At 39.1% G+C, this 14,230-nt stretch overlaps 1 protein-coding gene across 2 annotated transcripts in view; it reads left to right on the top strand.

Annotated features, from left to right (window-relative positions):
- DIAPH3 (diaphanous related formin 3) overlaps positions 1 to 14,230 on the top strand; it is a 511,880-nt gene that overhangs the window by 152,344 nt on the left and 345,306 nt on the right. For both annotated transcript variants that reach the window (XM_006090522.3, XM_023755349.1), the window contains 2 exons: positions 3,126 to 3,262; positions 5,666 to 5,771. In XM_006090522.3, the coding sequence (XP_006090584.1) occupies positions 3,126 to 3,262; positions 5,666 to 5,771 (243 nt within the window). The remainder of the gene's footprint in view (positions 1 to 3,125; positions 3,263 to 5,665; positions 5,772 to 14,230) is intronic.

Genomic DNA, 14,230 nt, shown 5'->3' on the forward strand with positions numbered 1-14,230 from the left:
AATGAGAGTAATTTTACACAAGTGGGCAGTAATTCTATCTTTAGTTTTAGATACTGAATAGTTATAATCTGGCCTCATTCCAGACTTAAAATGATAACTGCACATTTTTACGTTAGCAAAAATCAGAGAATAGCGCCTGTGATGGAGCTTTGGGCATCACAGGATGGTGATTACAACTGTGAGATCAGAGAACACTCCTACCCTTCATATGTGATGGTTTAGGGCTTGACAGTGAAGGTAGGTAGTATAACTTGGGAGAAATCAGTATGAAAATTCTTTGTTTGGTTGGAGGAGCCACAGGATTATCTTTCCAGGAGGACAGGCACTGGCTAAGGATAACCAGGTGGGTGGGAAATGAGGGGGAAATGCCGGTGGCAAGCTTTTCTCAATCCTCAGGCTTCTTAGGACAGAGCCAGTCCCATGGTTCTTGGTAATCCTTGACTGATTGACTTTTTTTTTTTTTTTAATATATTTTTATTGATTTTTTACAGAGAGGAAGGGAGAGAGATAGAGAGTCAGAAACATCGATGAGAGAGAAACATCGACCAGCTGCCTCCTGCACACCTCCCACTGGGGATGTGCCCGCAACCAAGGTACATGCCCTTGACCGGAATCGAACCTGGGACCCTTCAGTCCACAGGCCGACGCTCTATCCACTGAGCCAAACCGGTCTTGGCTAATTGACTTTTTGAATTGGATCTAAGTGGTACTTTATAAGCCTCTGACAGTTTTCTGGAATGATTATCAAGGCATATTATGTGGTCTCTGGCTCTATGCCTGCCTTTTTATTCTTTTCTTACAGGTATGAAACAGCCATGGCATCACAAAAGTGAGCATTTCCTGACCATTCTAGTTATTTCTGTAAACTTTTCTTTATCATCAACAAGGCAGAGAAGTCTTCTTAAAAAATATACTTTTATTGATTTTAGAAAGAGAAGAAGGGTAAGGGATAGAGAGATAGAAACATCAATGAGAGATAAACATTGATTGGCTGCCTCCTGCACACCCCTTATCAGGGATTGAGCCCCAAACCCAGCATGTGCCCTCACCGGCAATTGAACTAGTGACCTCTTGGTTCATGGGTTGACTCTTCCCAGCTGAGCCACAATGGCCGGGCAAGACTGAAAAGTCTTTCCCAAAATCATATCCTGGTGCTTTTGTTCCTTTTGTTTGTCCTTCTTCCTTTGTACCTGTGTTCCCTAAATAGTAGTGTAAGGCAAATGCAGTATTTTAGCATAGGGTGAAGGTTTCTTTATGTAAATGACATTTACAGTAGGAAAGTTATAACTGAAGTTTCATAACACTCAAAACGTTTGGTCTAAGCTTGTTATAGATTCAACCTTGATATTTATATCTAGTACTAATTTTGAGTGTGAGCCATAGTTCATAGGTTTATAATTGGGATAAGGCCCTTTTTAATTCTTAGGAGTAACTAATCAACGAATTTCTTACTCTTTAGAGCAGTGGTTCTCAACCTTCCTAATGCTGCGACCCTTTAATACAGTTCCTCATGTTGTGGTGACCCCCAATTTCATTGTTACAAATTGAACATAATTAAAGCATAGTGATTAATCACAAAAACAATATGTAATTATATATGTGTTTTCCGATGGTCTTAGGCGACCCCTGTGAAAGGATCATTTGACCCCCAAAGGGGTCGCGACCCACAGGTTGAGAAACACTGCTTTAGAGGATCCTCTGGGATGCATGGTAGATAAATAGCATTGTTTTATTGATTCTCTTCATTCTTTCTGGTTTAATATTTTTCTTCCATAGATTGTAAAGGGGCCTTAAGAGATGTATACATCATTAAATTAAAACATTAAGTCATTAACGTAACTTCTTATCTTCTAATTGGATTTGACATCTTGGCAGTAGCAATCAAACTTTATCCTTATCCCAGATCATCCCATTTTTATAATGTGTTTACATCTACAGTGTTTTTCTGATGATACAATATTATTTCGATCAGAATACATATGTTCCTTATGGCAGTTTCTATATGGTATGTGCCCACACCATCCTTCAGCTTTTGCCTGTTTATGAACTAGGTGCTACTCTCTGGGCCTACACCAGTGGTCGGCAAACTCATTAGTCAACAGAGCCAAATATCAACAGTACAATGATTGAAATTTCTTTTGAGAGCCAAATTTTTAAAACTTAAACTATATAGGTAGGTACATTGTTATTAACTTAATTAGGGTACGCCTGCGCCGTGTCTCCTGTCGCCCGACCGACCGACCGACACCCCCCACTTTTTCTAACGCCACTTCTTCAAAATAAACTCGCCCAGGCCAAAAACTGACTTCTGCGCATGGGCCATGAAGTTTCAATTGCACTGTACGTGCACACCCGCAGGTGGTATTTTGTGGAAGCGCCATACTCAAGGGGCCAAAGAGCTGCATGTGGCTCGCGAGCCGTGGTTTGCCGACCACTGGCCTACACTGTACAATGTGGTTGCTATATGTATGTAGCTAGTCTGAGCTGAGATGTGTTATAAGTGGAAAATGTATACTAGACTTTGATTACTCAGGGAGAAAAAGGTAAAATGTCTCATCAGTGACTGTTTTATTTTGATTCTATGTTGAAATGATAACATTTTGGATATATTAAAATAGTTCTATTAAAACTAGTTTGGTTTTTTGCTTGTAAATTTTACATTACACATGCAGTTCACAGTATATTTCTCTGGGCCATTGTGCATGTATTTGTGGTCATATATCGCTTACCAATCTTCCATCTCATGAAGGATCCTTATGGCCTTAGTATCTACTTCCGTATCTGACTCTTCATTATGTGTCTCTGTTGGGAATTCTCAGCATTTCAGTATGCTTCTCTCTTTTTCCAGTGGTCACTTATCTATGTTAATAATTATCAGTCATTGTTGTTTTAAAATCATCTTTGTGTGGTTTTCTGGATTTGGTTGATTCTCATAGTTCTTGATGTAAAGTGTATATTTCTATGAATTCTTTTAGGATGTTATACATTAGTTAGTGTATACATTCTTTACTAAGTATAAAAATATATTATCTTATAAACATTTTTTAATAACTACTTTTTCTTCAGAACACTATTTTATGAAGCTGACTGTTAACATTTAACCTCTTATTTCCACAATGTTCTAGTATGGTTTAGAAAGAATTATGAGTGAAGAGCGGAGTCTGTCCTTACTGGCCAGGGCCATCGATCCCCAGCAGCCCAGTGTGATGACAGACGTGGTGAAGCTCCTCTCCGCAGTGTGCATCGTGGGGGAGGAGAGCATGTGAGTCTTCTCAGCTCATTTTTCTTCTCATGTAATGACTTAATACAATGGTAGTTACTTAATGTTTCCATTATCGATTGTGTTTTAGTCTAGAATTTAAGGAAATGAAGTATACTTAAGCAACTGATTTAGATTCATATAGACTGAAAAACTGACGACTTCATCTTATTTATTTTAAACTGGTCTGAACTCAAACCCTAAATAAAAATTCTAAATGAAGACTTTGAAAAATATACTAATGAGTTCTGCTTTGTATGTGATTTTTTTCCAGATAGAATTAATTCAAAGTGTAGGTCATGTATATTCCCTTGTAAAAGCAAATATAGTATTTGAAAGTCTGTCTGTAAGGCAGAATTAGAAAGTTATATAAAGAAGTGTATTTTACTGGTTGAGGATATTGTATTTTACTAGCTTTTGACCATAAAATATATGCTAAAGTTTTTAAATACATTCTTCACAGGAGGGGTGGGAGTAGGGAGGAAGGGTCAGTGGGGAGAAAAAGGGGGACAACTATAATACTTTCAACAATAAAGATAAATTAAAAAAATACATTATTCACATCTTAGGGCTGTAACTAAAAGACCATTACATACATATTAAAAGATAATTATTAAAGATGAACTATTTTTATAAAGAAGATTAGCAGTTCTTATTACAAGGACGCATTTAAAAATGTTTGAAAATTTTTTTTTTTAAAGAGTAAAGCTATAAAAACAAACAACCAAAAGAACAAGCAAATAGCCCTCTCATATTTGGGTAGGCAGAGCCCTGTGAGTGGCATCTCCTGCACACATTTGAACATTATCCTTGTGATCCTGCTGTGACTGGTGACTGTTGAACCACTCAATTTGGACCTAGTTGGAGAGTCCACAGGCAGCACTCAGCCCTGCCCCTCTGCCCCATATGCAACTATAGAGAGTGTCAATGGATGAGACTGTCTACTGCAGTCCCTGCATGCAAAGCCAGGCGTACAGCCTCAACACTTTCCATTTCCCATTCAAAAAGGCCATATTAATTTTGGTGTAGGAACCTAAGAGCAAACTTAATGGTTATTTATTTTATTATTTATTTATTTTTTAATTAATGTGGTGACATTGGTTAATAAAATTATGTAGGTTTCAGGGGTACAATTCTATAATGCATCATTCGTACATTGTATTGTATGTTTACCACCCCAATTCAAGTTTCCTTCCAGACTGAATTTAATGTTGACACGTAAGGTACTTCCTGTGCTCCCTCTCTCCCTTCCTGTCCCTCCTCTTCTTTCTGCATCTTCCTCCTTCCTATGCTTCCCTCCTTCCTCTGTCCTTCTCTCACACTTTCTTTTTCTTCTCTTTCCTTTCTCTTTTCCTTTATCCCTTCTTCCCTTTTCTCTTCTTTTCCTCTCCTTTTCTCTCCTTTTTCTTTCTTTATCCTTTGTTTTCTCTCATATTCTCCTTCCTCTTTTCCTAGCTCCATATTATTTTTATTATTTTTTATTTCAGAATAGGACTCAAAATGATGTAAATAACTCTTAGGACTACATGTCTATGTCCACAAACTATGAAACTCTGTGACCTTCTACAGTATGCCAGGTCCTATTAGCACAGCTATTCTTAAAGGAGGAGCAAGTATATTTCTTGCAGCACTTACTTTTTATATTTGACTATTATTTCTTACTACTGTATATTTTTGGCTACCAGACCTTCAGTTATCATATTTGAGAGGAAGTAGAGTGTAGTGGTTAAAAGCACTTATATGATGCTTACTATATAGACCAGGGGTCCTCAAACTTTTTAAACAGGGGGTCAGTTCACTGTCCCTCAGACCGTTGGAGGGCTGGACTATAGTTTAAAAAAACAACTGCGAACAAATTCCTATGCACACTGCACATATCTTATTTTGAAGTAAAAAAACAAAACGGGAACAAATACAATATTTGTATTTGCATGTGGCCCGCGGGCCGTAGTTTGAGGACCCCTTATATAGACTATATCGTTTTAGATCTTTGCATAACCATTTAGTGGATGTGAGACAAATTGCTTAACCTTTTTCAACCTCTGTTGCCATATCTGTAATATGGGATAATGGTAATACCTGCTTCATAGAATTATATACATTAAAATGAGTTGTTATTTGTAAACTGGTTCAAAAGTGCCTGATGTATAGTAAGCACTATATAAATGCTTGATGAATAAACATCATCATAGGATTATTATGAGGAATAAATGGATCAAAATAACATGCTTAGAGCTTGATGCTTGCTATTTAAACTGCTGATACATACTGAGTAAGCCATTTAAAAAATGTTATTTACTGCCTGGAAGTAGTGACTTCAGAGTTTGTTAAATTAAGCAATTAAGCTATGGCATTTGGGTTATTTGTTGCTTGCAATTTAATTAGTAAATCCAAAATTTCCAATAGCCTTGAAGATGTTTTAGAAGCTTTAACGTCAGCTGGAGAAGAAAGAAGAATCGACAGGTTTTCTTCTATTGTGGAAGGTCTTCGGCACAATTCAGTTCAACTGCAAGTAGGTTTCATGTGTATCATACACATTTATTTGGAACTGTTTTCTGACTTTTATATTGAACACTATAATATGAAATCTTGCATGCCATATACTATTTTTAGCATTTTTAAGAAGTGTATAGAATTTCAATTCTATATCATAATTTTTCTTACAGATGCAACTTGGTATACATCTGCAGTTATTTCCGTAGGTTACTTTCTTAGAAGTTGACTTACTAGGTTGCTCTGTAAACTATATAATTATAGTCCCACAAATTGTTTATTCTATGTTAGTCTCATAAGTTTATTATTATAATTTTGAAGAGATTTTTGCAATTTCTCATGGCTCCTCATTGTATTAGTTTTTTATTTCTGAAAAGTTGAGAGTTAACATGAGTAATAATTTGGTGCAAGGTATACTTATTTAGATTTCCAAAATTATTTAAGTGCTACCCAAAAGTCAATTTAGAATTAAACATTATAGTATCCAAGTTGCATGCTAATATTCATTTAATTTCTCCTTAAGCAAAGAAAAATGATGAGTTTTTATACCTGTAATTATTGTTATAATCATTGCTAATCAAGTGTGAGTATATTCAAGGCAATATTGATAAAAAATATTTATGGCAAAAAAATCAGAATATGTTAGGAACTGTAAAATTAAGTTTAGTGTGACATTTTTGATGATGGTATTTGCGCCGATGACATTTCTGATGGCAGTGCTTTTGAAGAATCCTGTTGTGATTTGTTTCTTTGGGCATTAGGCAGGCATGGAGATGTGCTGTGGTCCCTGTTGCAGAGGTCCAGTTAATGGGGCCCCTGGGAAAGGGCCCCTCTTACTTCCCTGGGCTAATTGGAGTGCCCATAAGTGAGGATCTGGGATGTGTCATCCACCTCGGACACAGGCCCTGCTCTCTCACTTGCCTGGTGTGTGAGGGGCTTTTAATTCATACATCATTACTCTCCTTTCCCTTGTTTTCTTCTTTTTTTTTTTTTACCTGTCTCCATGTTTCCTCTTCACCACAAGTCTAATACATAAACCAAAAGAAACTTCATAAGGAAAAACTAAAGGATTACTTTATCTGAACTTTCCTCCAGTACTCATTTATTTTTTTCCATATATAATATTTGTTCAAATATCAATAGAATATTAGATTAATATTGGGTATTTATGCACTACATTAGAGATCATGTCTAATTTTAAAAATCTCACTTGTGAAATGTAATTCTCACATGTAAACTTTACATACTTTTTGCATCTAGTCACACACACAGTATAGAAATGGGAAGTGTAGTGTATTGAGATCAAAGGAATAGACTTCTGCATCAGGCAGGCTTGAATTTTAAGTCCCAGCTCTTCACATCCTAGCTGTGTGACTCTGGTTCACTTCCTAAGCCTCTTCTATAGCTCAGCTTTCTCAGTTGTAAGATGGAGATAATATTAATACCTAGTTCATTGTTGATGCAAGGATTACATAGGATAATGTATTTAAAATGCTTAGTGCAGTGCTTGGTTCTTTTGCAGAATTGTTGAGTTAAAAGCCAGCTTTAGAGAGTAATTTTGTTAAATTAAACAAAGTCAGTGGAGAGTGGAGATTGAAAGTGATCTTCATTTTTTTTTTTTTCAGGAAAATTACCAGTGTTGATATTAAAATTGGTATTTAACTATACAACCCAGTAATTACACTCTTGAATATTTATCCCACATTTATGAAAATTTATGTTTTCACAAAAAGCCGTACACAAATTTTTGTGGCATCTGATTTGTCATAGCCCCAAACTGGAAATAACCCAGATGTCCTTGAACAGGTGATTGGTTAAACAATGGTGCAGTCATTCCATAGAATACTACTCAGAAACAAAAAGGAGTGAACCATTGATATATCCAATTTGCATGATCTCCAAAGAATTACCCTGATTGAAAAATGCCTATTCTAAAAGTTTACACATTCTGTGATTCCTTTTATATGACATTTTTCAAATAACTAAGTTATAGAGGTGGAGACAGTTTAGTAGCTGCCAAAGGTTTGGGATGGGGTCTGAGAAAGTGTTGAGTGTGACCACAGGTAAGTAGCAGGAGGGAGTCTTGTGTCATTGAAACAGTTGTGTGTCTTGATTGTGGTAATGGTTATATAAATGTACCCATGTGATAAAATTTCATAGAACTGTACATAAGCATAAAGCTGGTATAATCTGAATAAGCTCTGTGGATTATACCATTTTCAACTTCCTGGTTTTGATATCCTATATAATAGAGTGTAGTATGCAAATTGTCCCCTCCACTGAGAGTTGTCCAGGAGTTTGACCAGTGGGCGGGGCCGGCTGGGGGAAGGGAGGGAGGCCCCAGTGGTGGCAGGTGACCAGGGGAAGGGAGGGAGTACCTGGCTGGCAGCCGGCAGCTGCTAGGGACCCTACCAGTGCACGAATTTCGTGCACTGGGCCTCTAGTTGTACTATAATACAGATGTTACCAAGACTTGAAGAAATTTAAAATAAATGTCTAAAGACTTGATATGGTTTTGAAGTGATTTCTTTTTTTAAATAGCCTTATTCAGATGAAATTCACATTTTATAATTTACCCACTACAATTTAGTGTTTTTATGTTTATTCGCAGAGTTGTGCAACCTTCACCACAATTTTAGGCCATTTTCATCATCCCCAAAAGAAACTCCTCATCCCTTACCCATCATCCTGCATTACCTCTGTTCTCCCAATCATTAATATACTATCTCTATAGATTTTCATATTCTGGACATGTGGTATAAATGAAATCATACAATTTCTGGTCCTTTGTGACTGGCTTCATGTTCATAACATGTATCAGAATTTCATTTTTTATTGCAAATAATATTCTATTGTGTAGATGTGTACTGCATCTTGTTTTTCATTTGTCACTTGGTGGACATTTGAGTTGTTTCTACTTTTTAGCTATTATGAAAAATGCAGCTATGGATATGTGTGGAGAAAATTTTTTTAATGACTGCTTATTTGCCATATTTAGTGTAAGGGGATAAGGGTGGAGAGGAGTAGGAGTAGTTGTTATTATATTTTCTTTTATGGTTAGAAGTGTTCTTATTGTTTTGATGCCCTGTAAACATTAAAATAAATTTCTTGATATTGTACTTAAAGTTTAATTTTCATTGAGAAATGAAAGGTCATTGTAGCATCACTTAAATTCATTTCTTCCTCAAATTTTGGATAAGTTCAGGTTAAATTTGCATGCTCTTGATTAAGAATATAGACAGTGCAAAACAATAGTTATTTCTTACCATTGTGTTGTGGGGTTTTACTCTCTCATTGAGGTTTCTCATTATTATGAAGCCTAATGTGTGGAATAGCTAGGAGGTGGCAAACTTAAGTTAAAAGAGGTCCCATTTTCTAGATAGCTAATTTGGGGAGGCCCAGAGTGAGTAGATTCTGTTTTCTAGGATTGCTGATTGTGCTCTATTATGTTTAAAATGATGAAGCAGCACTTTAGTAATATCTAAAAATAATTTCCTTTTTGGTACTTCTAAATTTTCTACAATATAAAGTATATTTTAAAATTAGCCTGGTTATCAGTTTTCCCATAAAGCTATTTCTCTGAGTACCCATTTTACTTTATTAGGTCTATAATTTTCATTTATTAAAATGTACTAGTTTGAATGATATTAGCAGATTACCAAATTAAAATGAAAAGTTGTTTGTCACTGAATGAAATAGAACCCAATTGTTTGCTTTTAAATTGGAGGAAATGGGTGGTAATAAAAGAAAAAAATCATTATTCTTGCAAAATATATTTATAACAAAGTACTTTTTAAAGGAGGATTGTTAGATTTTCTTGAGTCTGATAATAATGAAGATAATTTGGCTGTTATGATTCTGATAGAATGAACATACTTGTACTGCCCTGCAGTGGTTCCCTCCCCCCTCTCCCCCAATAGTTAATAAAAAAGTGAAAAACTGAGTAACAGAAGTAATTTAAAATTATTTTTAGGCTTTAGAGTGCCTTACTATCAGGAAAAACATACAAATGCAAATATTGGAGTTAAAATAAATGTACATTATTCTTTTTTCAAGTGTATCAAATGAGATTTTCAGCTTCAAGCAACATAATGTACTCTAGGTGATACAAGCAGGAAATGGTACTGGGTACCTTACAGAATTTCTGGCAGGCTCTGGTAACCATGTGTGGGTAGTATAAAACCAGAGTAATGCCAGACCACACCTAGGGATGTTCTAATGAAATATCACTTGCAACATTTCTACTCTGGTTAGCACCCGAGACACTAGGACAGACAGGGGAGCACTAAGCCTTTCTTCACAGGGTCCTGACTTCATACATGTCATTTCCCTCTCATGTTGGCCAGGTCTCTTTTAATAGAAAAGGGTTGGAATAAGTGTAGGTGAACCAACCTTTAGTTTCTGCTACACTTTGATTTTATCTGTTATTTTCATTTCTCTCGTCTCTTCTCTTTTTAGAGCCATACTTCGCTAGGGTATTAAAAGCATTATCTAGGTTTTAAAGTTTGTTGGAACCTTTGCTTTTGGCACAAGGCTGGTTGAATTGCAGTAGATTTTTGTCAAGAAATGAACCAAGTGTGGGAATTCTAGAGTTTTTTAAGTGGGTGTTAGGCTTTCCTTCTGTGTCTATGTCATCAGGCCACATATACAGTCTGCTGCACCTTTCCTTTCCTATGGTTTTTTCCTGAACTAGTCACCCTGAACGTGTAGCTGGGCAGTGTCAAGAATATGCAGTTTTATACCACTTGTAAACTAACAAGTTAGTCTACCACAGTTTTATAGATGTTGTTGGAAGACACACACAAAAAAAGACTTTATTATCATAGCGGTAGCATTAGCTTGAATATGAGCTTTGCATCAGCCCATTTCTGAGAAAAGCCATGCATTTAGGGAATACAATTCTAATATCATGGGCAGCAGCCACTCTAATTTATAGAGGCTGCAATGAAATCTGTTTAGTTTGTCTCCTAAAGTATTAATTAAAGTGCTGGTCAGCAGGACTCCAAGCAGCACATTGAGGCCGACATGCAATATTGACCTCAGCAAGCCTTCCAGGTCCCAGATCCTGTCAGCTGAACAAATTCTGTAGACCATCCAGCTCTGCTTTAGAACACCAGGAGGCTTTCTTAATTTTTCCTATTGATCTTTCCACTTGGCCTGAGATATTAATTCAGGTACAGAATGATGTATCGCTGATTGCATGGACTTCCCCTTGTTCAATCAAGAGGAAGTCTACGGCAGTTCTTTTATCCATAACAATCTGGCCGGTGAGTTAATGCTGATCTGAGTGCCTTCCAGGGCTGCTGTGGTGTCATTGATCATTTCAGCTAAAATCAGGGACACATTTTTTTCTTTTTAAATCCTCACCCAAGGATATTTTTCCCATTGATTTTCAGACAGAGTGGAAGGGAATGAGGAGGAGGTTGGGGTGGGAGGGGAGAGAGAGAAATATTGACACGAGAGAGACACAGCAAATGGTTGCCTTCTGTGGGCCCCAAAGGAGGCCGGGATTGAACCCAAGACTCCTCCTTCTAACCACTGAGCAAACCAACTAGGGCCAAGGACACATTTCTTTCCACCTTTTCTAATTGGGTGACTCATGAATAATGCCTGCAGGGTGCACATAAAAATAGTGATCAGTTTTCTCTCCAGGAGGCTTCCCAGAGTAGTCAAGGATAGCCTCAGTTTGGAGAGGTCTTTATAGTTGTCGGAGGGCTACCTGGTATACTAGTAGTGTTTCTTTAAACACTTGAGCATCTCTTATGACCACCCCTAAGGTGCAAGTCACAGTGTTTTTGGAGAAAGAGGCAAGTTAATGTCGTCTTCCCTGTATGGTGTACATAGTGTTTCTGGGAGGAAAATGTTGTTTATAGTTGTCGGGGTTCCCCCTGAATTGGGACCTCTATATGTTGGGGAGCTATGGGTGACAGTACTTTCAATATGGCCTCCCAGCTGGCTGATAAACTTTAGGATTCTCAGATTTGGAAATAACTGAGTCCAGTTTTTGGCTTTGGAGGGTCTGTCTGAAGACATGGCAGAAATGGCAGGTTGTGCTATAGGAGAGGATTTAAAAAAGATATATTTTTATTGATTTCAGAGAGAGGAAGGGAGAGGAATAGAGAAATAGAAACATCAATGATGCCAGAGCATCATTGATTGGCTGCCTCTTTTATGCCCCCTACTGGGGATTGAGCCTGCAACCTGGGCATATGCCCTGGCTGGGAAACAACTGTGACATTCTGATTTATGGGTCAATGCTCAATCACTGAGCCATACCAGCCAGGCCTAGGAGAGGATTTTTGAGTTTCGAGAACCCACATCTTTTACAGTGGGGTAAGTATGCCTGCCATTTGCTCCAAGAAGACATCGTGTTTATCATACTAGACAGAGAAGCATGAGTGCCCTCTGCTCTGGGGAGAAGATATGCCTCTATGTTCCGAGGTTACTGGCTATACAAACATCCTTAAGAAGATCATCCAGAAGAAAGACAACTAATGCCTCTACTTAGAATACATGTAGAAGTGTAAGAGAACTGGAGAATTGTCTTAGAACAGGAGTGGACCACTAAACCTCCTCTTGTCATCTTCTTGACTTCTCTTTCAATCTGATACTCCTAGTGCTTCAATACGCTCATTGTACCTTGAGGTAGATGAAATGAAATGAAACTTCATTAATTTTGGTTGATGTAATGCTATGTAGTATTTTCCCTACATTAATTACTAACTAAAGGGAAAATATGTTTTGTAAAGCTTCTTAATCAGAGGTGAGATAAATTAGTTATGTCAGAGAACAAACATGAGTAAGGGAAGAGATGGAGAATTTGTTTTAGAGGGCAAACTTATTATTCTCTTGTCTTGATGCTTTGTGAACCTGTAGCAACTTTAGTTTCTGAGCTTGCTCACTTAAATTATACTTAAACTAGAGGCCCAGTGCACGAAATTCATGCACGGGTATGGTCCCTAGGCCTGGCTGGCGAGTGAAGCGTGAGTGTCTGGCATGAAAGGGCAGGTCCCAGCTGACCTCTGAGCCCTTGGCAGCACCTGGGCCCCCAGATCCCCACTTGTCCCCATCTGCCTGAGTCATGGTGCCTGAGTCCCCATGTGGAGATGTGGTGAGCACGGCTAGACACCGTGGGCCAGGGTGCAGCATGGGCCTCTGGGTCGCCCAGTGGCGCCGCACGGAAGCTGGGTGGGAAGTGCGCTCTCTCCCAATGGGCCTCGGCAGACCAGCTGCTGCGCGATCCCATGGTGAGCCTGACTGGCCCCTGCGGTCTCGGAAGCCCATTAGGGCCGGCAGCACCTCCACTGCTGCCTTCTGCCAGTGCCTTGTCACTGACGCCCACCATGTTCTGCGCCGCCCCCTGGTGGTCAGCACACATCATAGCGAGTGGTCAAACTTCCAGTTGAACTCCTGGTTGAGGGGACAATATGCATATTAGGCTTTTATTATATAGGATATTTTCCATTGATTTCAGAGAGTAAGGGAGAGGGAGAGAAACATCAATGATGAGAGAATCATGGATCGGCTGTCTCCTGCATGCCCCACACGGGATCAAGACCACAACCTGGGCATGTGCCCTGACGGAGTCAAACCTTGACCTCCTGAGTCATAGGTCTACTTTCAACCACTTAGTCACGCCTGCTGGGCTCTTGTTCTTATTTTAAAGGAGAGAGAACACTCCAGAGGTTGACTTGCCCAAAACAGCCAAGTTTTGCAGTGACAGAGTCGGAGGGAGGGAAGGGGACCGGTTCTAAACATGCACTCATGAGGCCTCTGTGTTAATGGGTTCATCCAGGTTGGACAGACACTGTCTCTGGCTCTTCAAGCAGCACTTCCTCGAGGCCCTCAGATTCCCCACATGACCCCCCACCCTCCCTACCTGCCATCAGAGCTGAGGAGGGTGGAGGATGGGAAGGGCCATCTGTGGTTCACCTGGGAGGGGATGTGTGAGGGAGAAGGAGGGGCAGAGCTGGGAGCACCACAGACCCCGGTGGGAGTTAGAGGCAGCGATCTGGATGCTGATCTCCCTGTCCCAGCATCTCAGGAGTGTTTCTTTTTCTGGAAGCACCACAAGCATTGCCTTAGGCTGTGGGGCTTGGGGCTGGTCTCAGCCTTTCTGTTCTGTGGTACGGGATCCTCTCTGTCCTGGAAACTGGAGTTGGGGATTGGAGTCTGACCACCTGGGCAAGCCCTTTGCATTGGACCCGGAGACCTTTTGTGTCACACGTGACCTGGTTCCGGGCACAGCTGATCTGTGTGTCCACAAGGGGGCTTCATTTTCCTAGTTTTCAACGTTTGCTTTCCATAATACTGTACATTCTGTTTTGTTGTTTTTTGTACCAAAAATAAAACCATTTGATTGTTTCCAATAAGTACTTGTCATTAGTGAAGAGAGCTTTGGGGGGGGGGGTGATTAGGGCAGCCAGCTGGGAATGACCCGCCTCCTGGACATCAGGGTGGGAGGCTGGTCGTGAACAT

Source organism: Myotis lucifugus, unplaced genomic scaffold (genome assembly GCF_000147115.1).
Source record: "Myotis lucifugus unplaced genomic scaffold, Myoluc2.0 scaffold_74, whole genome shotgun sequence".
Classification (NCBI taxonomy): domain Eukaryota; kingdom Metazoa; phylum Chordata; class Mammalia; order Chiroptera; family Vespertilionidae; genus Myotis; species Myotis lucifugus.